This window comes from Dunckerocampus dactyliophorus, chromosome 1, assembly GCF_027744805.1.
Source record: "Dunckerocampus dactyliophorus isolate RoL2022-P2 chromosome 1, RoL_Ddac_1.1, whole genome shotgun sequence".
In the NCBI taxonomy this organism is placed as follows: domain Eukaryota; kingdom Metazoa; phylum Chordata; class Actinopteri; order Syngnathiformes; family Syngnathidae; genus Dunckerocampus; species Dunckerocampus dactyliophorus.
This window is the reverse complement of record NC_072819.1, coordinates 30,218,027-30,244,445: the sequence shown is the minus strand read 5'-3', so window position 1 is coordinate 30,244,445 and position 26,419 is coordinate 30,218,027. Positions and strand designations below refer to the sequence as shown.

Here is a 26,419-nt window from a genome sequence, read left to right as displayed (position 1 = left end):
CGGGGGGCTATTAACAAGCCCACACCAGCTCGCCGCCTCTCCCCTGCAGCAAATCCAGAGTAGAACAAGGTCCAGCCCCTCTCGAGGAGTTTGGTTCCAGAACCCAAACTGTGAGTCGAGGTGAATCCGACTATATCTAGTCGGAATGTCTCAACCTCTCTCACAAATTCGGGCTCCTTCCCCACCAGAGAAGTGACATTCTATGTCCCAAGAACCAGATTTAGCCGCCGAACACCAGGTCGCCCAGGCACCCGCCATCGGCCGCCATCCAAAGCACCGGACCCTTATGCTTGCCCCCGCAGGTGGTGGGTCTACGGGGGGCACTGCGTACGTAACAAAACAAAATTACCAAGTAACTTTACATACAAGCTGAGCTGAGGGAAACTTAAAAAAAACCCGTCCGGAGTGGAGGCAGTGACCAAAGCGGCATGAGCCGTTTTCAACTCTGTCTTGTCAAATGCACCGCGTATTCCTCTCTTTGGCTGTCAGGAATCTGTCTAGGGAAGGGTGGTCGCTGTGTGTGACTGGCCAATCACAGAACGTGAAGAATCAATACATGAGTAGTTACCCAATGAGGATTTTCCTTCATCGCGATTACAGATAATAACTTGTCTCATGCTCGTACTCGGCAAAAATGCATTATCCATATTGGATACTCGTCTAAAACGAGTATCCAGCTCATTCCTAATAATGATACTTGTAAGAAATGTAGCTTATTTGCCGTTATGGAGAGGAGGATTAGTAACTTAAAAGAGATGCTCTGCATATACTTCAACCACGCTAGCTACAATGCACACAAACAATACTCATGGATCTTCGAGTTGTGAGTTACGCTGGTATTGGAACCCATTGGATCAGATCGGCCCCCATCCCTAATCGAAAATTGGCTCCCAACAATGCGAGCAGGCTCCTGTCGTTCATTTCAAAGAGCCGGCTCTTGGAGCCTTTTCGTTCCGGCCAACACATCACTAGTATCGTGAATCGTATCATATCTTACCCTGAGATTCCCGTCCCTATATACATGTATTGAGAAATCAGTTTCGACATGGAACTTGTTATCACAATGTAAAAACTTAAATAAATGATGCAATGATAATGAAAATAACAAATTAATATTGCTTAACATAGCATCTCATACTTTGTTGTCACTTTCTTGTATTTCCAGCTAAAATTTTTACGTACGTTTTTTAAAATGAATAGGCAATCTACGATTCAACATTCTTTATTCTTTTATTTCCTGAATAGAAAATGGTAATATGGGAACATAGCAAACACAGGAAGCAAACAGACCATCAGTAATTTCAGAAACATGGGGGAAAAGTTCTGCATTTTCCTACTTCTTTCCTTTAATGTAACTTTGTTAAGCATGTTTGAATAAAGTAAACCATTACCATACCTACTGAGAAAATATAAAAAAAACTCAACTCAACTTGGCCAGCTTATGAATAATTGTGTGCTTAACTGTAGATAACACAGTTATTACCATCTCCCCTGTACTGTGGACACCACTGCAATGGAAATCCAAGTCTGATGAGGGTTTATTAAGGGGTAGCAAACAAACGGAAATGAACTGTACTGCTTAATGGAAACGCTCAAGGGGCTTTTTGAAAATGTGTGCTTGAATATTATTGGAGAAGCTCAAATCTCATTCTTATGTGACATGTTTTTCCTGCTTGATGTCACATGTCGGAGCAAAGTTAAGGAGATGATGAATATGTCTACCTTCTAGAGCCATCTGTGGCTACACTACTCTGGTTGCACGGCAGTGGGTAATTGAACACGACCGAGGGCTTCTACAAAGAAATGACTGTCATTAGAGGCGCAATCTAGCGCAAAGAGTTGATTTAGATCAACGTGAAACACATGGTGCCAACAGGGTAAAGTGGGAGGATTGCTGGAAATGTTGGTTACACGGTGGGGTTACTATGAATATTGGGTTGAGACTGTGATTTGCAATGTTTTTCTGTGTGAGGTATGAAGCTGCCCTGACCTCTGTAGAGTGACTTTGGTTGTGACTGCCAGGAATGAGTGGTTGTAGATTACAGAGCAGGGTGCCCTTCACTGCTGCAAAAGATGAGACGAAGCATCAAACATCATAGAACTAGGCCTCCCTCCACTCTTCAGAAACAGGCAGCACACATAATCATTATTGATACAACTACTGCAACTACTAAACTGATGCAACAACCCATTTAGCAGCAAAAAGAGGTGATGAAGACGATATTACGAGTTGCTGATGTGACAAACAAGGTTATTAAAGGTTTTCAAGTGATGTACGGTGAAGTTCACGAGTGGCGAGGCACTGACTCCATTCGAGATTTTTTTAAAACTATTTTTATTACAGGTTGCTCATTAAGAGGATAGCAAGGAAAAAAAGAATAATTCAATTAGTTAAAAAAATATCTTGAAATTGATATCAAATTATTCTCTCAATTATGTAATTTTGTATTACCTGAAAAACATTTGTGTTCTTACCTTTTATCTGTATATGAAGTACATGCACCTTATCCTTCTCCTGGAAAAGGTCTGGTACTTTGTTGTAAAAGTCAGATCACCTGCTGCTGAGTTTGGGAATGTAACAGTCGATCTCGGTAGTCAAGGTCATCATCTTCAGTTTCTTCCCTGTATTTAATCTGGAAATGTTCAAATTCAGCGATTTTTACTTAAGAAAACGTTACAAACGACAAGAATCATACAGAAAATACATTCAGAATTTCAGCTCGATGGACAAATATTAATATTTATTTTATTTGTTTATAATTTGCTTTTTAGGTTTCATCATGACATGTGAGCCCCTGCCTCACCTGCCTCCCCAGACTGCATGCCACTGTCCAATATTCTTTCTGGTGGAGCAGCTTGGTCACCCTTTACATTAGAAACACCCAAACCGTTATCTTTGCTCCTATATCGTTGCTCAGGTCTTGTGTAATGTTTATGCATCCTGGTCTGACAGTGCCTTTCTGCACTGGGGTTTTCAGGAATTCTCCCTGCAGGTTGTGATAAAATCTGTTATGCATGCTTTTGAAGCCCTCCCAAGGCACATTGAATCCAATGACCTGCTTAAAAGGCACATCAGCACCCCGTTTCCTATTTTGCACACTTCACCTGCCATTTATCTCCTATATATCTGCTTGACTTTTTTACACTATTTTATTTTGTTTTCTAGACTGAACTCTCCCCCTAACATTTCCCCCCCATTTGCTACTTTACCTAATCCATGCACACATTTAGGCTGGTTGGGCAATGAGGTCCAAAGGTGTACAGTATAAACATAATTTCCAATTGAGATTACATATGTTATCATAAAGTTATGTCAGTATACACTCACCCGACATTTTAAGGACGCAATTTCATATAAAACCTGCACCAAATTTCTACATTTCCAAAGATAATAACAAATGCAACATTATATCCACTTTTTTTTAAACTTCATTACATTGTACAGGTGTAGCTAAGGATGTAGCAACAATGTACAGTATAAGCTGGAGGGAGAAACATGAGGTTGATCCTGGAAGGGTCAGGATCAACCTTTTCAGCATGTTTATGTCTCATAAAAACTCACCAAGATGTCAGTTTCAGATTCACTGGTTTAGATTTATTGAACAGTGTGATTGATTGAAGCAAAAATGTACAATCTTGAGCAGCCTTCTCAAGAAGGGAGAACATCTTGGCGCATCATGGCTGTTCCCCCTCTTGTTTCCACTGACAGATATAGTCTTTGTCCTGCTCTGATCAACAAGAGGGGGTCTTTTTTGATTTCCCCTTTTGCTTGGTTTTCCATGGCAGCACAGCCTGTCCTGGTTTGTACAGGCCCTGTCACACCTTGACGATTTAGCCAGCTTACGCCAACGTATGAAAAATTTGGCCAATATGCTGGCGTACGTCGAATAAGTTATAGGTACGTTTTTTATAAGTTAAGAGGGGGACAACAAAAAAAAAAAAGAGAGACAAGAGACAAGGACAACAGCAGCAACAACAACAATAGTGATAGAACAACAGAAACATGCAGGACAACATCAGCAAATAAATGTCCGTGACAACCACAAAGACGAACAAGGACATAAGGACAAAACAACATCAACAACCACAATGACAAAGCTGTCAATGACAATCACACATAATAGCAGTCATGAAATGATGAACTATGACAGTGATCACAATGACAATACTGCATTGAAACAGTCACACATAATAGCAGTCATGAAATGATGAACTATGATAGTGATCACAATGATAATACTGCATTGAAACAGTCACACATAATTGTAGTAATGAAATGATGAACTATGATAGTGATCATAATGATAATACTGCATCGAAACAGTCACACATAATTGTAGTAATGAAATGATGAACTATGATAGTGATCATAATGATAATACTGCATCGAAACAGTCACACATAATAGCAGTCATGAAATGATGAACTATGGTAGTGATCACAATGATAATACTGCATTGAAACAGTCACACATAATTGTAGTAATGAAATGATTATCCATGATAGTGAACAGAATGATAATTACTGTAATACACATCATTGTAAAAAGAAAAAAAAAACGAAAAAAAAAAACTATAGTCATACTGCTGATATCACCGTCGTTGTAATAAAACCAACAACATAATAACACCCTGGTTAACTCAGTGAGTAATGTGGGGAAGTACGTATGTACTGTGAGTGTGCATATGTACAGGTATCTCTGTATGTGGGGAAGACTTCATATATAGAAAGGTGCAAGAATGTGTGGGCGTGTAATTGTCACTGAGAATGCATGAAAGGAAAGGGGCCGCCGTAGTACGTCCAAGTCGTCCAAAAATTTTGCGCATGCACAAAACGTTTTGACGTATGTCAACATATGATTCATACGTCCCACATACGCGGGCAATAAGTTATGCAATCGTTGACGCACGTTCACACACGTTATTTGTAAGTTACGCACAAGTTGTAATACGTCAACATACCTTGAGACAAAACTGTGTCTTCTTGGCTCTCTTCTTGGCAAGGGTTGGCTGAGAGGACCGCTGGGGAAGCAGCTTCCGATACCATTGACGATGCCTGAGAGGCGTTAGAACCTGCGTCATCTCCATCAGAGTGAGAGTGGGAGGGTGTGGGTGGTGATGAATCCCTCCGTCACTGCCCTCATACTTCTTGGCAGCGGTCTTCGAAATTTTCTTCGGCATGATGGTGATGTTGACACTGCGATGTCTAGTGAGGTTATGATTTGCGTCATCAAATGGCAGCTTTTTTGTAGGCTACGGCACGTGATCGTCGGTCATCATAAGTTAGGCTGGCGTTGGGCATAAGTTGTGAATGCCGGCAACACGCTATGCATTCGTTGGTACGTCGAACTCGTTATCAATACGCTATGTATAAGCCCAAAATTGAAAAAAACGTTGACAGTTCAACGTATGCCATCAAAATGATCACGTCAGGCATGTGCTGGCAAAATTCATTCCTATTCATAGTTATGTACTTTTTAACGATATGCCATAACTAATTTATTGAAAAAAACAATTGCGGACCACCAACCTTTGGCTGAAGAACCCTGGGGTTTCCTGGTTCCCAGTTTGAGAATCCCTACTATAAAAAGCAAACAAACAAAAAGCAGGATGTGGAGGCTGCGGATTGCACATCAAACAACAGATCTCATTAGATGCGCATTTTCTACATATTAGGAGAGAAAGCCAGAGAGAGAAATATGAGATATGAGGGTCTGTGGCCAAAATGATATGTTTATAATGTGGTTTTAATGAGAGGCATACGTCAAGGTTATTGATGGCCGAAGTAATGGAATGCTAAATAGCCGACTAATGCAGGTGAATGAGATCTTCTACTGAACATGCAACACAGCTGGCATGGTTGTGATGATATGTGTAGCCTGTGGGAAGGACTCCTCGTGTGGCTGTATATGTTACTCGAAATGGACTTCATTAGTCAGATGCATGTAACCTTTACTGATGGCCTGGCAAATTACACGAACATTGGAACATGTGAGTGCATCAGAGATTAGCATGTACTGATTTGTCGGATAGACGCACCCATGGAAACAATGAGTGTGCTTTTGTTACAAGATCATGTTGTAATCTTGGCTTTAATAAAGATTTAATAAAAACCTTTGGTGGTCTGATGCAATATTGTTCATAACTATTATGGCAGAAATCTCATGAGCGCTCTGAAAATTGATTGGATTGTGTAGCGTCTATCATGATTGGCAAGGTGACCAAATGTCTTCTTTGACTCAAACATATTCATTTTTGGGAACCTAAAAAAAGGCATTTGTCGAAGATTTCATCAGTTGGCATGTTTTCTTGCAATGCACTGTGAGTTGCATTTGTCCTCAGGCCTCGCATTCTGGCACAGTTTCTCTTTCACAGTTGTTCTCTTATTAAAGGCCAGCCCCCGCCCCAAAAAACCTTTCAGAAAACTCAAGTATGGTCACCATATTATGCTGGACTAAATGTGTTCAACTAAGGCCTACCTAACCTCTTACTTTCTGCCAAGTACATGTTGCTTAGGCACTGTTTACACTGGGCAGCTTTTAACTAAAACAGAACAAAATTTTTGTCTCAACTCGAGTTGTTAACACTGTAAGACATATCTTTTATAAAATGGAGGAAGTTGTTGCCTGTGTGATCATGAAAACAATGATCTTAATAATGCTTCTCCAGCAAAGTGTACATTTACTGTGACCAGCTAGAGACATTACTCCTATATCCCAAAATGTAATCCCAAATATACACTGACCAGAGTCAAAAAAAAATAAGCTTATCATGCAAAATTCTGTGTTTTTAGTTATTTTAGCCACTACTTCTTCCAATGCACTGTGATCGATTATTAATCGATTATCCAATTAATCTACAATTATTTGGGTAATCGATTAATCGTTTCATTTAAAATGTGCTGTAAATATCCTAATTTCAGCCTCTCAAAGGTGACTATTTTTTAAATTTCCTTTGTCATCCATGAAAGCAGACCTATTATCTTTGTGTTTCAGGCAAAACAAGATAGTTACACGCATCAGCTTTGGCTTTGGAAAAGAGCAATCAACATTTTTGCCTCTTTGATATTTTGCGACGCAAGTCACTGCAGAGATGTGTGTGTAGAGCGTGCGTAAGAACATTCCTACGCAAAGTATGAGATTTATGTATCATGTGTACACACAAAACCTGGTGGTAGAACAGTGACACTCCAAATAGCTATAGCTGTGCCTGTCCAGTGCAGGCCATATCATCTTCATAACTTGACCATGAAACAAGGCACAGGCCCTACCCCCCCAGGGCAAATGCCAAACACAAAGCCTGCCCCTAAACTTGATCTGTTATTTCTTATAAATTGGAGATGCACATGTAGCAGTCTGTGCCAGTGACTCGTTGATTTGCAGTAGAGTGTTTGTGATATTTGTCAGTTGATTGTTTATACTTCTCTACTTCAATTTCGGTGTCTGCGAAATTCCTCTTCTTTGCTGTCTTTGCTAGGATTTTGGGGAGGGAAAAAGTCCATTCATGCATTTTTAAAGGGATTGCTGCTCAGAGGCGGAAATTAAAAATGTGTTTTTTTTTTATCCGATTCATCAATTAATCCAAAAAATAACTGACCAATTAATGGATTATTAAAATAATCGTTAGATGCAGCCCTACTCCCTCGCCACTTCGCATTTCCAATTTTGCAGCTTCACTGTATTGTGTTTTTTCCAAAATATATTAATTAATAAATCATGCTGTACTGTGGTTAAATACGATTAGTACAATATGCTGTAGGATTCTTATGAAAACTGACTAAACTGTAGCTTCATGAGATAGCAATAATTACAGTGGAGGCTTTGTAGAATTCTAGAATTCTCTACACCTGGAATTTTTTTCTTGAAAATTTGCTATTTAAGCAAATTTTCAAGTATAAAAATGGCTAAATGTGTAATATTGTATGTTCCTACTTAGGTGTAGAGAATTCTACAAAGCCTCCACTGTAATTATTGCTATCTCATGAAGCTACAGTTTAGTCAGTTTTCATAAGAATCCTACAGCAATTATACTCATGAATCACTTGGTTTACAAGGACTTCTGTCACACAAAGATTAAAGAAATACATTAGTTTGCATCTCACTATTCTTCAAGAAACAGGCTGATGTACTGTGTTTTTTCTGAAGGTTGTCGAAAATGAAGTGGTAGAAATTTGTCATAGATACTGCTTTCCACAGGGCAGATTTTTGACCCTAAAGATTAACTGTGTTGCACACACAGTTCAAATTGTGTTTCTTTCATTGCTGTGTGCGCTCACTATTGCAATAGAAGCTTCTCTCCTCGAGAGCCACCCAACGTGCACTCAGGTGCAACAGTTGAACCCTCCCGGATCGTTAATCTATTCATCAGCCAAAAATGAACCGCAGATTGCAATCTATAGTTGACTGTAAGCACCACTGGGGAGGTCAAAGCAACCCTGCGTCACATGATATGAATTCCATTATTCACCACCGAGCAGCAGACGAGTGGGCTGAACGTGCTGTGGTCTGACAGCAAAGTCCGTATAAAGGAGGGAGCCAAATTAGTATCAGCCACAGTTGGATAAGTTATGTACACTCTTCATCAAACTTCATCAAGATTCATGATCAAAAACTCGTTGAAAATTGCAAGAATTTACGTTTTGCACTGCTGGAGTTTAAGGAGGTTCTAAAATGGGAGACAAAAAAAAATGTGGAGTAAGCAATTTATTGCAAACAACCATTAAAGTGAAGTAGGCTGTTCAGCAACTGATAAAATGTTTAAGACCACAGCTTTTAAAAGCTAAAATCTTGGAAAAAATGTGGATTCAATATCATTTACTGTCAGGTATTAACACTGTCATGATCAAAAAAACGTTGTCTCTTTGAACGTGGTCGGATTGTTTAGCTGCAAGAGCAAGGCCTCTCGCAGCGCGCCATTGCTGCAGAGGTTGGACGCAGTAGGTCATTTGAAACGTCTTCATAGGGTTATTGAACAAAAAAAGTCAAGCGGTAGACCCAAAAAAATGTCACCAGCAATGAGCCGGAGGATCTTATCGGCTGTCCGTCAAGACATCCTCGGCTCAAATTAAGGTTGTTACTGGTACCGAGTGCAGTCCAATAACCACCAGACGGCATCTGCGAGAGAAGGGTTTTAACAACAAAAAGCGTCTTCTAAGACCTCATCTCCTTCAACGTCACAAACTTGCCCGTTTGGAATTTTCACAAGAACAACAAATGTGGGACATTGAAAGGTGGAAGAAAGTTTTATTCTCTGATGAGAAAAAAATGGAACCTTTTTGGTCCTGATCGTTTCCAACGTTACTGGCATGACAAGGAGATCCCACCTGAGATGTTTTCCACACGGCACAGTGGAGGGGGTCCATCATGATCTGGGGTGCTTTTTACTTCAATGGAACAATGGAGCTTCAGGTTGTGTAGGGGCGCCAAACGGCAGATGGCTATATGGAGATGTTGCAGGGGGAATCCCTCATGACGAAAGACCCTCAGGACAACACTTCAGTTCACAGTGCCCGTCTGACTTCTTCAAGAGGAATAACGTCAATCTTTTGGACCATGCTGTGTGTTCCCCGGATCTAAATTTCTAATTTGAGGAAGAATGGTTCCTGGCCTCCTTGCCTCCTGGAAACACTGGTATCAAGCATGCCCAAACCAAATTTTGAGGTGATGAACAAAAATTGTGCAACTACTCATTACTGAGTCCATCCATCCATCCATTTTCTATACCGCTTCATCCTCATTAGGGTCGCGGGGGCATGCTGGAGCCTATCCCAGCTGACTTCGGACAACAGGCGGGGTACACCCTGGACTAGTCGCCAGCCAATCACAGCATTACTGAGTCCTTTTTTTGAAAATGTTATTGCTATTTTAGGGGGGTTTTGGGTTTTCTGAGCTATGGTCTTAAACTTTTGACCAGCTGATGAACAGCTTATTTCACTTTAATGCTTGTTTGCAATAAATTGCTTACTCAATGAAGCTCAACTTAGAACTCCACTAAGATCCAACAGTGCAAAATGCACATTTTTGCAATTTTTCAACTGGTCTTAAAATTTTCATCAGGAGTATATTAAAAGCGACTGGCTCATGATAAAATTTTTTCAACCAAAAAAATATAAGTACACCACCAGCGTAGATTTCCGTAGCATTCACATAGATTTCTGTCGCGCGTCCACACACACAAAAGCAGTCTCAGAGAAGCGTTTTGCAGTCATGCTGTTGTTACGATAGGCTATACATTCAGTGATATTTAACGTTAGCAGCTAAACTTAGCCACATCGCTATCATTAGGTGATAACAAACATAACCAGTGCGCGTGCGTGAGTTACGTCGGCGTAGCGTATGTACTCAAAACAGGAAGATGGTGTGATATCATGCTTGCAGTACGTTGTATGAATGTTGGTGTCCTCTCTCAGCTGGAGGAATCCGCTGCAATCACTCCATTTAGCAAAGGGTACTTTCACACTTCAGGGTAGGATGCCCAATTAAAATTTTCGTAAAAGACCGATCTCTTTCTGCAAGCGTTCACATTTCCAAAAACTTTGACTTTCCCCACATTTCCCCAACTCTCACATGGCACAACATGCCTTTTGATGACATGCAGGTCAGATATATGCGACCTGAGCGTTCAGATGGCAGCAGCATCGGATACATATTGCATTTAAATCTACATACGAAGGAAGCCTGGGTCGCATTTGAGAAAAATCGGAATTTTACTGTTCATACTGACGTGAAAAAAAATACCAGCTACTTGTCACATAGGAGCAAAAAAAAATCTGAATTGACATGCAGTGTGAATGTAGCCAAAGAAAACTGAGCTTGTCTTTCAGGCATTTTATTGAGAGGGTTGTTCCTCTCTTTGTGGAAGAAACTGAAATGATCTCTTTATGTCCTCTGGAAAGAGGCTTCCCTCACTAGTAAGGAAGAAAACAATCAAATCAACTCACTGTCACAACTGAATTCCTCCTCCTTTTTTGTTTTTATGTCAAAACAAGTCATGTTGAGTTCAGACTCCTCATTGGCTTGGAGTCATATCACTGTTATGTGATCATTTAATTAAAATGTCAGCAGTTGTCTCATTAAATCACTGCTCACTCATATAAAGCAGGTTTAATTGGACTGTTTTCCCGTTTTCTGTGCATAACTAGCAGTGGAGCCGATATGCTATAAAATAACAGGATTAGTACCATTCATTTCCATTTTGTTCAACATTGGAATAACACACAAAAGAAGCAAAGACATAAAGTGTGATTTGTTGGTCCAAAACCCTCTTACTTCTTCTAATCTCATTTTATAATTGCTTTGTTTTGTATTGCTGCATTTTTTAGCAGTCAAAGAGTCACCAGTCACCTCTTCTTCCCTACAAAAACTTTCAATAGCGCAGTCAGAACACATATCATAACCTTAAAAATATCATCTTTTGAGAGTTGATATCCCTTGACTATTGTTTTACCTACTGCATGTGGGTGTGCTGGTGTATGTGTATGCTGCATATGTAATATTTATGAACAGTAGTGGTAGTCCACGAAGAGGTTGTTTACAAAATACAAAACCTACAAAAAAATTACCCAATTATCCTATTTTTTTACATGCCAGCATGCATGTACCACAGGCATCGTCAAAGTTTTATAATCAGTTGTCAAACAACCAATGACGTATGAATTGGCTGCCCGTGCAAGTGCAAAGACATTTTGCTTGATGGCGGCCATGTTTTTCAACCAATCTTGCTTAGATTTAACACTGCTTGTTAGTCCCGTAAGGGTGTGTACCACATTTTGCGGCGGTTTGATCAAACACCCAAAAGTTAGGGTGGGTGTTTTGTAAAGTGCATTCAGCTGTGTGAGAAATTTCAAGTCAGTCCAATTTATGGGGTCAAACTTTGGGATTTAATAACAGCACAAGTGAATTTGTCAGAAAAATACTGTATCACAAGCACCACAATATGGGTTCATGATTTGCCAAATTTTCACCTATTTCTATGCAGCGCTTCAGGAGTGGAAGTGTTAGCTTACATAAACAAATACCTACTGCAACACAAACTTTTCTCACAGAACAAGAACAAGAGTTTTTCTGTCCTGCTTAATTATCCAGTGCACTTTTCATCCCTTTTTTTTAAAATCCTGGTGAGGTGAAGTATTATGGATGCTTATCGGTGTATGACGATCAAGGGGATTAGTGCTATAATCTCCCTTTTATCCCTGCTAGACTTTTGGCAACCTTGTCTTATTCTCTTCAGATGTGATCTGCCCCCTAACGTTTGCTGTGGCACAAAGCCAGATTTCCTGCTACCCGGCATCTCTGCTGGTCTTTGACTCAACACAGTCGCCAAGCGGATTTGTTCATTTAACCTCGGTGTTGACCAGAGAGATTCATCGGATTCACTCACCTGAGCCTATGCAATGAAATCATTATGTTGGGTGGCAACTTTTCAATTTCCTGTCTTTGTTCTTTCTGCCTTTTCCCTCCAGCGCACCAGATAATATATTTTAACTTGTTTATTGTCAACCAGGTGTGAAATTGCTGGCTAACAGTCTTCTTAGCGTGACTGCAGTCACAACCATAAAGACCACACCCTGCACCAACTGCAGTATGGAAAAAATCATTTTGTTCATCTTCTTCCATGCTCACCCATATTGTTGAACAGATAACACTCCCCATCCCCCCACTCCCTCGTCTTCTTGCGTGACACACTGCAGCATTGTTAAATATCAAGACCATTCCTCATCCTAATGACCTAATGTGAGCAGCATCAACAATTGCTTCCTTCTCCCTCTTTGGACTTTAATCTCACCTCCAACCACACTGATAGAACGCTACCACTGTGAATCACCATTTCATGACACCATATTGCCTCGAGATGGTAGAATTATAGAGAACATACATTGAGGCAGAATATCCTTAATGTTATATGTCATGCCCAGTGAGCTTTGATGCTTTATTTTGGTGAGGGGGATTGAGATAGAAGTGACATTCTCATTGGTATTCAGCCATATAAGAAGGTTTGGTTTAGTGATTTGAGGAATGCTGAAATATGCTGCTTGATCTTTTTTCCAGTCAACTGATCAAGAAGGAATTGCGTCCAGTCTGAGCAGAGCGGCCCTCTGACCATTTCTGTGTGTGTTATGAAAGGCAGCAATAGCTACAGCCATGTGCTTGTCTTTTTCCTTAAAAATATCAATGCAATGCAATCATAAACTTATAAATATGTTGCCCATTGATTTCATTTTTTCCATAGCACTAAACTAGCCCAAACAATAGACTGAGTAGCCTCTTAAATACAGCCCTGTAGGTATCTACACCTACCTACACAAAGCAATGAAACCATTAACTCTGTCTATCTATGTATCTGATTATCTTTGCAAAAGCACAGTTTTTGATACACTTCTTTGATCTGATTGATCATTAATGTGCATCATCATAACAGTAAATGATCGTGGATATACATAAACAGTGTTGTTTATAGTCGTCTCTGCACATGGAGAAACCTTGGCGGATAACAGGCTGTAGCCAGTGACGTGCGGTGAGGCACTGACTCCCATGGAGTTTTTTTTTTTAATGTCAATACAAGCTGCTCATTACAAGTTGTCTTGCAAAAGTTGTCCCTCAAAACTCTAGTTACTCTTGTTTTAAATGTGTTACTGCAAAACAGCACTGGAAAACATTAATATTGTATCTTTCATAGAGGTAATACATCACTTATGGCAGGTACTAATGCTGTTGGCAACAAATGTCAATATCTGACAATATTATAATGGCAGTTTGTTATACCACTACTGTATATCTTCACAAAGGGTACTTTCATACATACAGCACATGCAATGGTGCCGTTATAGGAGACCATGCACATGATGGGGACCATACAGACATTGATGTTACAGCATTGGAATGAAGCAGGTCATCACTGTACATAAAAAAACACCATGACTAAACCAATTTTCATTTTTGAATTTTAAAATACCATGGAGAGAATATAGTTGCTCACTTCCTCACTGTATGCTACCTGTAGCCTTGTCTGGGAGAAGGTTTACAGCTGCACATTTCACAGAATTTCATCATCAAAGCCATTTCCTGATAAAGGCAGGGGTACTGCTATCACCAGCAGTCACATTTCAGCAGAGAACTAGCAGCAAACATTTAATTGAAAGCAGTGAAAAGGTGTAGCGGAGATGAAAACCCAGCATCTGTATTTGTATCATTTTCAATTAACCACGCAATAATGGGAGGCTTTTTTAAAAGTCCATTGCCAAATTACAACCTGCGTGCCCTTGTCTCAGCCGATGTGTCTGAGAAAGCTGTTTCTTGGGCATGACTTGATAGACTTGGCCAATATGGTGACCTCAGGCTGATAACTTGACCTCACTGGCGAGGCGTTTACTGGCTCTCATAGGGTGTCATCAAACTGCATGCCAGCGACATCATCTTGAAACATCAATAATTCAAGGACATTTAATTCACCTTGAGAATTGTCTCTGTGGAGCCAGAAGAGACAAGCTGAAAGGCTGTCATGGCTTCATTGCATTTTGTCTCATTAGAAGCTGGAACAGTGAGTTTCCTGTGGCATCAGTGGCATCCAATGGTAGATATGGAATAGCGGCAGGCGTGTGCTGGTCAAAGTCAATACACTGAGGATAACCGTTTTTTAAATGGAGCTTTACACTATATGCTGAGAAAGGCCACTGGAGCTTAATAGAAAAAATGTCAAACTGCTGCAGTAAATCAATTTTATTGCTTCTGAATATGTCCCTCGGTATACCATTTGCAGGTATGTAGTTGATGTGATCTCAGTACATATTGCATGCTTCACACCCCCCACCGCTCCCCATGCAGCAGTATGGAGTCCAACAAGTCCCAACTGTACCCTCAAATCCAATAAAGATGTGCAGCAAGTATGACCCTTTAATGACCCGCCTCTGTTGTTAAGATTGTGGTAGGATTCCTGTGTAATTTCTATCCCTCCTTGGCTCCAAATAATACTTTTTCACCTAGAAAATATAACAACACCACCACCGGGTAGCATATGTTACCAGTAGTGGCTTCTGTGAACAGATTGTACAAAACAGTATACAGTATATTCTGCACAATTTCAAGGTAAACTGAAGGAGATTCGTCGTTCGGCCCGAAAAGGGGGGTGGCGTTAATGGCCATCGCTCACTCACGTGCTCATAGAGTTCATGCACACACAGAGAAGCTATTGACAATTATCTACAGACAAGATGCAGTTATGGCTGTGCAGGAAGAGGGTGGGATATAGTACATTCGAAAGCCAGCGCCCCCATTGCAGTACCATGACAGATGACAGCAGCTGGCGTGCTGCTGTATGACTGTGATGCAATGTACTGCTCTGTGGTGGCTGCGATGAGTTCACCCTCTTTCTCACAGCTGCAATACAATAGATGCAAAGACATGTAAAGATTGAAAAATAACCGTATTAGGTTCTGCTTGAAAAAACACCTAAAGATTATTTAGCTCTAAAGCAATTTATGCTCTATTTGTTGATGTAATAGGATTGGTAAGCCACTGGAGTGGTAATTTGTGGAAAGATGGATATGCAGGGGAGCCTTTATGGTGTTATAAGTCTTCATGCTCTGCTGGAACAGACTTCTGCAGGTATTTGAAGGCTCCATGTGGTTCAGGTAGATAGAATCACATGTGCTACGTGTTTCACTATTTTTCGACCACATTGCTTCACAAAGAAAAAAAAAACATGATCTAGATTCAGCTGCAGCGGAGAAACGAAAATAATGTGCTCATTAGAGCTCTCAAACAGTCTCTCCTGTGTCTTGTTGGTGTTTGTCAGATTTTAAATGTGTGACTGGGGAAGTAGTTCAGCTGCTGTCACAATACTTTTAACAGCAGAGAGAGGATGGATAGATGAGCTGCATAAAAGATCTATCATCTTTTTTTTACTGTTGTCGTGTGTGTGTGTTCTGGTAAGACCGTCACGAGTTACAGTAAAATATGTATCTACTGTGTAACATAAGTAACATTTGTATTTCAGTGGAATCCCTGGGAAGAAATGTGGAACCATCATCTTGTCTGCTGAGGAGCTAGGAAACTGTCGGGTAAGCCATCATTAAAAAAAAAAAAAAGTTTTTAATGATCATATTTTTTAACAGACTTTACACTTATCATCACTTGACTCACATCATCAATACATTACATTTGACCTCAGAGCTTTGCTTAAAATACTGAAAACCATAACGAGCATAACTGAATGTGACTCATAGTTGGGAAATAGTGTCCTTGATGAGTTACAAAGTGCATATTGAGAAACGATTCAATAAACCTGAGAGGTGGTATGTACAATAATGCATTGCATCATATAAACTCCTGATCAAAATTTGAACCAGTTGAAAAATTGAAAGAATTTACATGTTTCACTGTTGGATCTTAACAGGGTTCTGAATAGAGCTTCAAAATGCAAAATAAAGAAATGGCAGTGAGACAAAAACAATTTATTGCAAACAGTCATTACAATGAAATAGGCTGTTCGTTAGCTGATCAAAATCCTTTATCCTTTAAAAGCGAAGATCCTGGCAAAAATGTGGATTCAATGTCATTTTCTGTCAGGTATTCACACTGTCATGATCTCTTGATGGCAAAGGCAAAAAAGCTTTCTCTTTTTGAACGTGGTCGGACCGTTGAGTTGCATAAGCAAAGCCTCTCGCAGCACGCCATGGCTGCTGAGGTTGGACGCAGTAAGACAATCATTTGAAACTTCTTCAAAAATCCATAGGGTTATGGAACAACAAAGTCAAGAGGTAGACACAAAAAAATGTCACAGGCCGTCAAGGCACGGAGTTTGAATACTCGGCTAAAGTCAAGGTTGATACTGGTGCTGAGTCTAGTCCAGTAACCACTAGACAGCATCTGCGAGAGAAGTGTTATAAGAACAAAAAATGCTTTCAAAGGCCTTGTCTCCTTCAACGCCACATAATTTCTCGTTTGGAATTTGCAAAAGATCACCAAACATGGGACATTGAAAGTTAGAAGAAAGTTTTATTCTCTGTTGAGAAAAAATGTAATCTTGACAGTCTTGATAGTTTACAACTTTTTTGGCATGACAAGGAGATGCCACCTTTTCCACACGGCGCAGTGGAGGGGACACCTTCATGATCTGGGGTGATTCTGACTTCAGTGGACCAATGGAGCTTCAGGTTGTGCAGGGGCGTCCAACAGCAGCTGGCTACAATATGTGGAGAGTTGCAGGGGGCATCCCTCATGACTGAAGGCCCTCATCTGTATGGTCATGACTGGGTTTTTCAATAGGACAGTGGTTCTCAATTATTTTCTGTCAAGCCTCCCCTCCCCCATTGTATTTAAATACTATAGAGAAACTGATAACCAGGAAAATGCAACAAAATGGAGAGCTGTGCTTCATACAAGCGTAGTCAAATGTCAAATTGCATGTTGAGTACGATAAATCTGTTGGCAGGTCTGCAGTAACATTGAAAGTACTCCCTGCCTCTCACGTCCCCCAGGCAGTTCACCGTGCCTCTGCAGGCGGGCTCGCCCCACTATTTGAGAAGCACTGCAGTAGGACAACTGCACACTTCACAGTGCTTGCCACACAAAGAACTTCTTCCAGAGGAATAACGTCACTCTTTTGGACCATCCTGCATGTTCCCCTTATCTAAATCCAATTGAGAACATTTGGGGATGGATGGCAAGCGAAGTTTACAAAAATGGACATCAGTTCCAGACAGTGGATGCCCTGCGTGAAGCCACACACCTAGATCACCTGGAGCAACATTCCCACTAGCCTCCTGGAAACACTGGCATCAAGCATGCCCAAACCCATTTTTGAGGTTATTAACAAGAATGGCGCAGCTAGACATTATTGAGTCTTTTTTTGAAAATTGTATTTCTATTTTAAGGGGAATTGTTCTTTTAGCTATGATTTTAAAATTTTGATCAGGTGATGAACAGCTTATTTCAGTTGAATGGTTCTCAATAAATTACTTACTCAAACTTTTTGGTCTCACTTCCATTTCTTCTGTTTGCATTTTGAAGCTCTACTCAGGATCTCCTTAAGATCTAACAAAATGTAAATTAACTTTTTCAACTAGTGTTAAAATTTTGGTCAGGAACGTACATCACTATTAAACAGCACTGTGGTTCTGTCATCCTAACATGTGCGCACATGCAATGAGTTTGAAAAGTACGGTGGCCGACAGGGGCAAATGTGGAGCAACGTTTAAATACACCCAACACAGAAATGATCCATCCCAAAAACACAAAAACACCATAAAACACCTGCAACGGGAAAATGCTGCAAATTACAAAAACAACCAAACCCCCAAAAAACACATGCACGAAGAGACATGCTGCAACTTCGCTGAACAAAAGCAGGGGTACATGCGGGACTCGTTAGCCGGACTATGCCAGCAGAGGCGATTCTACAGTCTGTTGGGACCCTAGGTAAAAATTCACAGGAGACCCCTTTGCATAGCACCACTGCTGTACAAGTTCAAAGTTAGTCAGTCCTCAGGGTCCCCCAACTGTGCCATGGCCCCAAGCAGTTGCCTGCCTTGTCTGGTATGTCAGGGCGGCAGACATGAGGCATATCAGTCTTTACAGACTTGAGCGGGAGGCTCAGAAGAAAGTTGGCAGAATGAAATGGTACAGTTTTCTTTACATCTTTGATAAACACACTCTATAATACTGTAAAATATTACGTCTTAAGTCTTAAGTTAAAGGGGGTCTGGCACCCCGTGTAGCATGGCTAACTTGCATTTAATAAAGCCTTTACACTGGAAGAGCGCCAGCCTTAATTTTAAGATGTGCAGCGAAGCCTGCTTTTTGTACTCACCTATCCTCTGTGTAGTGGTGGATGTTTACAGAAGGTAGGCTCATCTAGCTAGGAGTAGGTCAGAATTGGTTTTATAGCCATAAGGAAAGAGGGTTTTTGTTTATGAAGTCATGGAATCCCAGAACTTAAAAGGCAACTTTTTGAGCGCCCTTTATCTAAAAAATGGCAGCAACAAGTGATGGCGATGATAGATTTTCCTCCCGATGGTACTCATATACAGACTGTAGGCAAACACATATTACTAGCATTAAAAGGTCAATTTTGCATATACAGTATAAAAGGGATGTGCTGTTTTAGTTTATTCAGTCAAACCTTAAGTTGACAGTCTTTTAACAAATACAACTACATTGAAGAAAACAGACCTTCAGGTGCAGACTCTCTCCTAAACCTGTGTTTCCTCCAAAGTGTACTCAGTTGCTCTCCAAGTGTGTGTTAATAACGTATGCCCTAATCTCTATTGGCTTTCTATCCACACAACTAAATGGAGATGGTAAACAATCACATTAAGTGCTGCCCAAGAAGCAGGAGGGAAGACTTAGTGTTTCAAACTACTTGCCTCCCTCAGGATATAAAGTTGGCCATATAGCTGCGTTTAGTCTATAAATGTTTAATGATACAAATGCATGTAAGGAGCAAATGATTGAATACTTGCTAACTTTATGATGTACATAGAGAGGTAAGCATTTAATTCCAATTGCAAAATCTAATTCATGCTTGTTTAATTTTTCGTTTTGTAGTTATTTACATTTCTTTACCCTTTTAGGATGTTTTCTGGTTGTTTTCTGTCATGTTTTACTAGTGTTTGTTGTTGCGTTACCTCAGGAAGAAGAGCTATGATGGTAGGTGTCGTTAATAGAATCTTTTATTCACAAAAAAAGCTAACCTTTCAAAGGCTAACAAATATACAAGGAGGCTAAAGAACCAACTAAGAAAGGCTAAGGAGCACAGAAAGGCTACATAGGCTCACCGTGGAAGATGGAGGAAAAATCAATGCAGGAGGAGGGGAAGTGATCACCAGAATACACTAGGATGCAAAGAGCATAAATCCAGGCACAGGAGGTATATACAGTATATATATCACACCCACATGCAAAACATAAATACATATCAATGATTTGGCAACTAGCAAAGAACAAGGACTCAACTAAAACAATGTGCTAATTACAAACAAGAAGCGGGTGCGCTGCCAGTGCGCTCAGGTGAAAAGCAAAGTTGTAGCATACGGTGCCAATGCAGGAAAGAGAAATACAAAATAAGAGTCAAACAAGAACTATTGATGGAAATGTAGGAAAACACAAGCCAATGTCCAAGTGTGACAGTTGTCAGTGTGTTTGCTTCACAACTAGGGATGAGCCGGATACTCGTCTAAAACGAGTATCAGATAATGCCTTTTTGCCGAGTACAAGCATGAAACGAGTACAGCTCGTCATTATCTGTAATTGAGATGAAGGAAAATCCTCATTGGGTAACTACTTGTGTATTCACTCTTCACGCTCATTGATTGGCCAGTCACGACAGCATACAAGCCAGAGAGAGGAGTATGTGGTGCATTTGACAAGACAGAGCTGTAAATGGCTCGTGTTGCGTCGGTCACTGCCAGTGGGTTTTTTTTTTTTTTTTGACTGCTTGCTTCTAATTTGGCTGGTGATATAAAGTCAGTTGAAAAACTTTGCTCGTAGTACTGAACATGGTGCTTTTCAGAAAATTACGGTAAAGAAGGATCACAGATTATTTCCCTGTTTGCCATCACTGGATGTTTGCATGAATCACCAACTTCACACAGATCATAAAAAAATAATTAAATAATAAACAGACACAGAATACATACACAGTACACATATAGCTGAATAATAAACATTAAATATAGCAACTTCTGATCAATCCATGTCAATTTCAGACTTAAAAGCATGTACCGATATTAGCCCCACCAATTTACGGTTAAACCACGCCCACTTCCGGTTTATGCCCCACCCACTCCAAGTACAGATACAGATACAGATCATTTAGATGGGTGAACAGATACAGATACTGATACAGAGAGTGGTGTGCTCGTGCATGCCTATTCACAACCACCATGCAGGTCAGGCATGAGCAAACTACAACCTGTTACATTTTTTAATCCAACCCACCGGACATTTCTGTTACTGTGGAGTATTAGTGGATCCCGGAAGCAGAGGTTGGTACAATGCTTAGCAAAAATATAAAATATTTTCATGTTAAAAAGTTCACAGCTGTTTTGTGTTTTTTGTGAAGCAAAACGAGGACAAAAGTGCACCAATATAGAAAGAACAACAAACACACACAACAAACAAAAACACTTATATGCGGGAACAACGCTGAAAACCCACAGCATTTCAGTATTGGAATTAAATTATGGAATGGATTGAGTAAGGAACTCAAACAATGTACCGAGATGAGCAAATTCAAAAAACAATACAAGCAGTTGATGTTTGCTAAATACAAGGCAGAAGAGTCTTGATCATCACACTGATTGTTCTGTTATGCTTGTTTTTTATTGTTATTTATTATTATTTATTATTACACTGATTATTATATAACAATATGATATGGAAAGCAGGAAGTGAATAATATGTACTGTACAAGATGTGGAATGGATGAGGGGTAGGATTAAATAAGCTTTGCTTCTTCCTACTCCTTTTGGACATGTGGAACTGTGAAAGGATGATTCATGAGATGTATTCCATTGTAACCTTCATGTTCAAATAAACTAAACCAAACCATCCAACATAAAGAACTGCTGGGGTGAAACCACAAGAAGTGCTGGCTGTCAGTATTAGCAAGTGAAACAGAGTGTTTATAAGTGAAGCTTACCAGAAAACCTACACAAGGAAGCAAAAGTATGGTAATACAACATATCGGAAAGAAACAGTGATGGCAATACTCTATAATACTCTAATAAAATGAAAATACTGAAAATAAAAATGAAAATACACCGAAACTGCTGCAGCTACTAAATAGTCACAGCACCAATTCACAAGTGAAGACAGCTGCTGCTCGTAGTTTCGCCCAGCGCCAGATTCCCGGAAGTCTGTAACCAAAGAACAACACAGGAAATCAAAATAAGAGCACATAAGACCCCAAGATGTAACAGTTTCCAAATAATAAAAAAAACACAACTTTTAACATCAAAGCGCTAGCTGGCAATAGGATTTGCAATACTATTTTAAAATTGCATTAAGTCTTGAACTATCAAAATGTTTCCAATAATTGCTAAAGTGGGAGACTTTCTAGTGATATACCGGTAATTATGGTAATCATAGGGACTGTGTCACAGCAGCTCCAAGAAGAGGAGGCTTTGATGGGAAGCAGAGTGGGTGGGGGTCTATGTGTAGAGAAGCGCAAGCCTGTGTGACGGACATAGAAGGTCAGAGAAGCAAGCTTTCTACAACAAAGTTCTGCAGAAAAGTGATACTTTATACTTTATGGGCGTTTTTTACCACTTGTTTTTATGTTTCGCTATCTTGTTTGTTGCTTTTTTGCTGTCTTATTGTTTGATCGCAAAACATGTTGAGGTTGTATAGGAAGTAACATGTTCTGTTCACATACTCTTTATATTCAGCGTTTTATAGTTCATATTGTAAAACTCATCGTTTAATTCATGTACATTCTGGGTGGCTTATTCAGCAAAAAACGGCATATATTGTGTACACACACACACACACACACACATATACTGTATGTATATATATATATATATATATATATATATATATATATATATATATATATATAGGTATATATACATACACAGTGGTGTGAAAAAGTGTTTGCCCCCTTCGTGATTTCTTATTTTTTTTCTTATTTTTTTTGTCACTCTTAAATGGTTCAGATCATCAAACAAATGTAAATATTAGTCAATGACAACACAACTGAACACAAAATGCAGTTTTTAAATGAAAGTTTTTATTAATAAAGGAGAAAAAAATCCAAACCTACATGGTCCTGTGTGTAAAGGTGATTGCTCTCTAAACCTAATAACAGGTTGGGCCACCCTTAGCAGCAGCAACGTTTGCGATTAATTGCAATGAGTCTCTTACAGCGCTGTGGAGGTATTTTGGCCCGCTTATCTTTGCAGAATTGTAATTCATCCACATTGGAGGGTTTTTGACTCGACCACTCCAAAGTCTTCATTTAGTTTTTCTTCAGCCATTCAGAGGTGGACTTTCTTCTCCCTTAATAATAAAACGTTTCATTTAAAAACAGCATTTTGTGTTCAGTTTGTTTTTCGTTGACAAATATTTAAATTAGTTTGATGATCTGAAACATCTAAGTGTGACGGACATGAGAAAAATAAGAAATCAGGAAGGGGGCAAACCACTGTACAGATATTAGGAGTGTCACAAGATTTTGTATAACGGGATCTCACAAGATTAAAACCTGGTCGGTACGATAGTCCTCTGTGTGAAAAGATGTATGGAGTGGTTGTTAAAACAGCCTTAATAACCATTCTTCGTCTTCCAAAGTAAAAGAAGGGCAAGATGATTCAAGCTTGTGTCAAAGTGACTTAATCACTGATGAAATCTGTGGTAAATTCTATTTGGCTCTTCAGGGCAAGCTTGCCACGTTCTGAGCTGGCGTGTACATTCACTTAGCCATATTTCCCAAACTGCCCACCTGAGCGACCAATTGGATTGGTAATTGACTTGGCTCAATGCTAATATTCTTTGCTTTTAGCACAGTCTCATAGCTATTTACATGCAGAGCAGCAACTGACTCCCTTATTCATCCTCCCAAGCACTCAAACTGCATTTCTGGCTGATGTAAATGAACGAAACACAACAACACTTTGCATATGACAGCAGTAAGAGACAATGAGCTTTTATTCCTAATTATTCAGAAAGTATAGTGATCCATTTTATTTGAAAAGACACAGTCATACTGTAAATGATATGTGTGACACCCCCTATGGGTGAATATGCATGATTACAATAGAATACATCTCATAAATCATTTCACAGTTCCACATGTCCAAAAAGAGTAGGAGGAAGCAAAGTTTATTTAATCCTACCCCCCATCTGTTCCACATCTGGTGCAGTACATATTATTCACTTCCTGCATTCCATGGAATATTATTCCATCTAATAATCAGTGTAATTATAAATAAATAATAAAAAAATAAAAACAAGCATGACAGAACAATCAGTGTAATGATCAAGACTCTTCTGCCTTGTATTTAGCAAACATCAACTGCTTGTATTGTTTTTTGAATTTGCTCGTCTTGGTACATTGTTTGAGTTCCTTGTTCAATCCGTTCCATAATTTAATTCCATGTACTGAAATACCGTAGGTTTTCAGCGTTGTTCAAGTGTTTTAAGTTTAATTTTCCTCTAAGATCATATTTCTCCTCTCTTATAGAGAAATACCGTATGATGTTTTTGGGTAAGAAGTTATTGTTAACTTCATGCATTATTTTAGCAGTTTGAAAATGGACAAAATCAGCAAATTTTAATATCTGTGATTTTAAAAACAAAGGGTTTGTATGTTCTCTGTATGCGGCATTAGGAATTATCCTAAGTGCAGATTGCTTTTATAATTATTGCCCCATGAAAGGCATGCTAGCATATACGTACAGTAATACAGCTATCTTCAAAGTTTAGAATCATGAGACAAATGATCAATGACATATGGGCAATAAGTTGCTTAGTCCCTCATGTTCCCCTGCATATAAATTTTGCTTGATGGTGGCCATGTTTTCCACCCAATCATTGAGCTGTGTGAAAAATTTCAAGTCAGTCCCACTTATAGGGTCAAACCCTGGGCTTTAATAACAGCAACACCCTGTGCAGAAAAATAATAGCACAGGGAACACAATAGGGATGCGTGTTTTAATAAACTTGTGACTTGTGACTATTACACATTTGTAAAGACTAGGCTATCAGTTATGTCTCACGATCATAACAACAGACAAAAGGTGCACTAATAGTGTGTAATTGAATGCGTGAGACTACATTTAGGTAGTGTGTGTAATGTTTTGTATTGTGGAACCTTAGTGAAACCCTAAAGAATTGTAAAGAAGAAACTCCATTCAGTACATGCACCACTCCTACCCCCTCTTAAACTTAGTTGTCGTAAATGAAATACTCCTTCTAAATGTGATAACGATACCAGTGATGTGTGTTGTTGATGTCTAATGAGGCTCAAGGCACCTTGTTGCTTTGGAAGTGAAAGCTTGGAGGCTGGGTGAGGGCAACAGGACAATTATAGGATGTACCTCCCGGAGAACGATGTTCCGATAAAAAGCCATGAAAAGCCACAGAGGGAGAATTTGAATTTACGAGAATGGCTCTACAAGTTGACCACTACACAAATTGGGTGGGGGAAAAAAAAGACCATTGTCCATTAATGATCTCTACCTGGTGCACTATGTAAAATCTCAGCATATTGCTGACAATAACAATAGGGAATGGAAAAAACAACATAAAAAATGTTGATTCATTTAGCCACCACTGACTGTTTTAATCAGCGCTTCACTCCGCATCTGTTTTCCACATCCCTGTAGTGTTGATAGGAAACATAAAAAGTATGATTGGAAACAACGGTGATGAGCGCTTTCAGAGGTATCGTGAAATCCTCCTTCTCTCAGGAGTGGCCTCGCAGATGGAGGACAGTTAGAGGAGAGTCAACATAGCTGCTCATCGCAATGTTGATTCAAATCTGAAAGCTGATGACTCAAAACTGCATCTAATATCACAATGCGCAATTAAAAGAAGATAAATAGCCACTCACATACATTGCAAACACGCAGAGATACTAAGAGTATCTATACAAGCAGTATCTGAAGATTCACATACATACATCAACTACCGGTATATAGAAAACTCATCATAACTGCCTCATAGGTCAGGAAAAAATGTCCTTTTAAATTAAAAAATGGTTGATAAAACCTCATTCTTACCAATCCATCCATTTATCCGTCCGTCCACAAAAGGAATACGATATTAATGAAATATACAATAGAGAAATGTATTGAAATGGTTTCTGACAGTCTTCATGGTCTATCAGAGAAGGCACAGATGGCTATGCTTTATTTAATAAGCCTTGTAAAAAAAATCCACATTATGCAGAGGTGTTGGAAACCAATAAGTTAGTTAAATTTAACACATTCTACTGACTGAAACAGCGAGCACACTGCAATGCCACCTCAACTGACACCAAGTTGACAGCTTCCCCCCCCCAGTGTGACTGTTTAACAGTTCCTTAAACATTTCTTGCAACTATTTGAACTGGCAGGCACATCTCTCTAACCTTCTCTCACCTTCACTTGTGAAATCTCATCATATTTATTATCTTTGTCTGAATCAAAGGATAAGTAGCCACAAATGGTGACATCTAACCTGCTCACCTTTTGACCACAGTGAGGCTCATTAGTACGTATACAATACCTAATAGCATGAACGCTATCTTATAGCAAGAGCATTTTTAGACCATTTTCATTGTCCTCGTAATGGTAGCCTGCATTGAAAAGCTGCCCAAATTAGTGTAATTATGCTAATGCCAGCCTTTCTAATGTATCATTAGCTGCACTCACACCCTGTGCACCTATTGTGTACAAAGCCTCCGCCTCCAAGTACAAGGTGTCACAATGCATTTTCATT

General features: G+C 39.6%; 1 protein-coding gene across 5 annotated transcripts in view; it reads left to right on the top strand.

Moving 5' to 3' along the window:
* cpne5a (copine Va) overlaps nucleotides 1-26,419 on the top strand; it is a 125,613-nt gene that overhangs the window by 35,938 nt on the left and 63,256 nt on the right. For 3 of the 5 annotated variants that reach the window (XM_054774178.1, XM_054774169.1, XM_054774161.1), the window contains one exon: nucleotides 15,990-16,053. The exons of the other annotated variants lie outside the window; for them this stretch is intronic. In XM_054774178.1, the coding sequence (XP_054630153.1) occupies nucleotides 15,990-16,053 (64 nt within the window). The remainder of the gene's footprint in view (nucleotides 1-15,989; nucleotides 16,054-26,419) is intronic. 5 annotated transcript variants of the gene reach the window in all.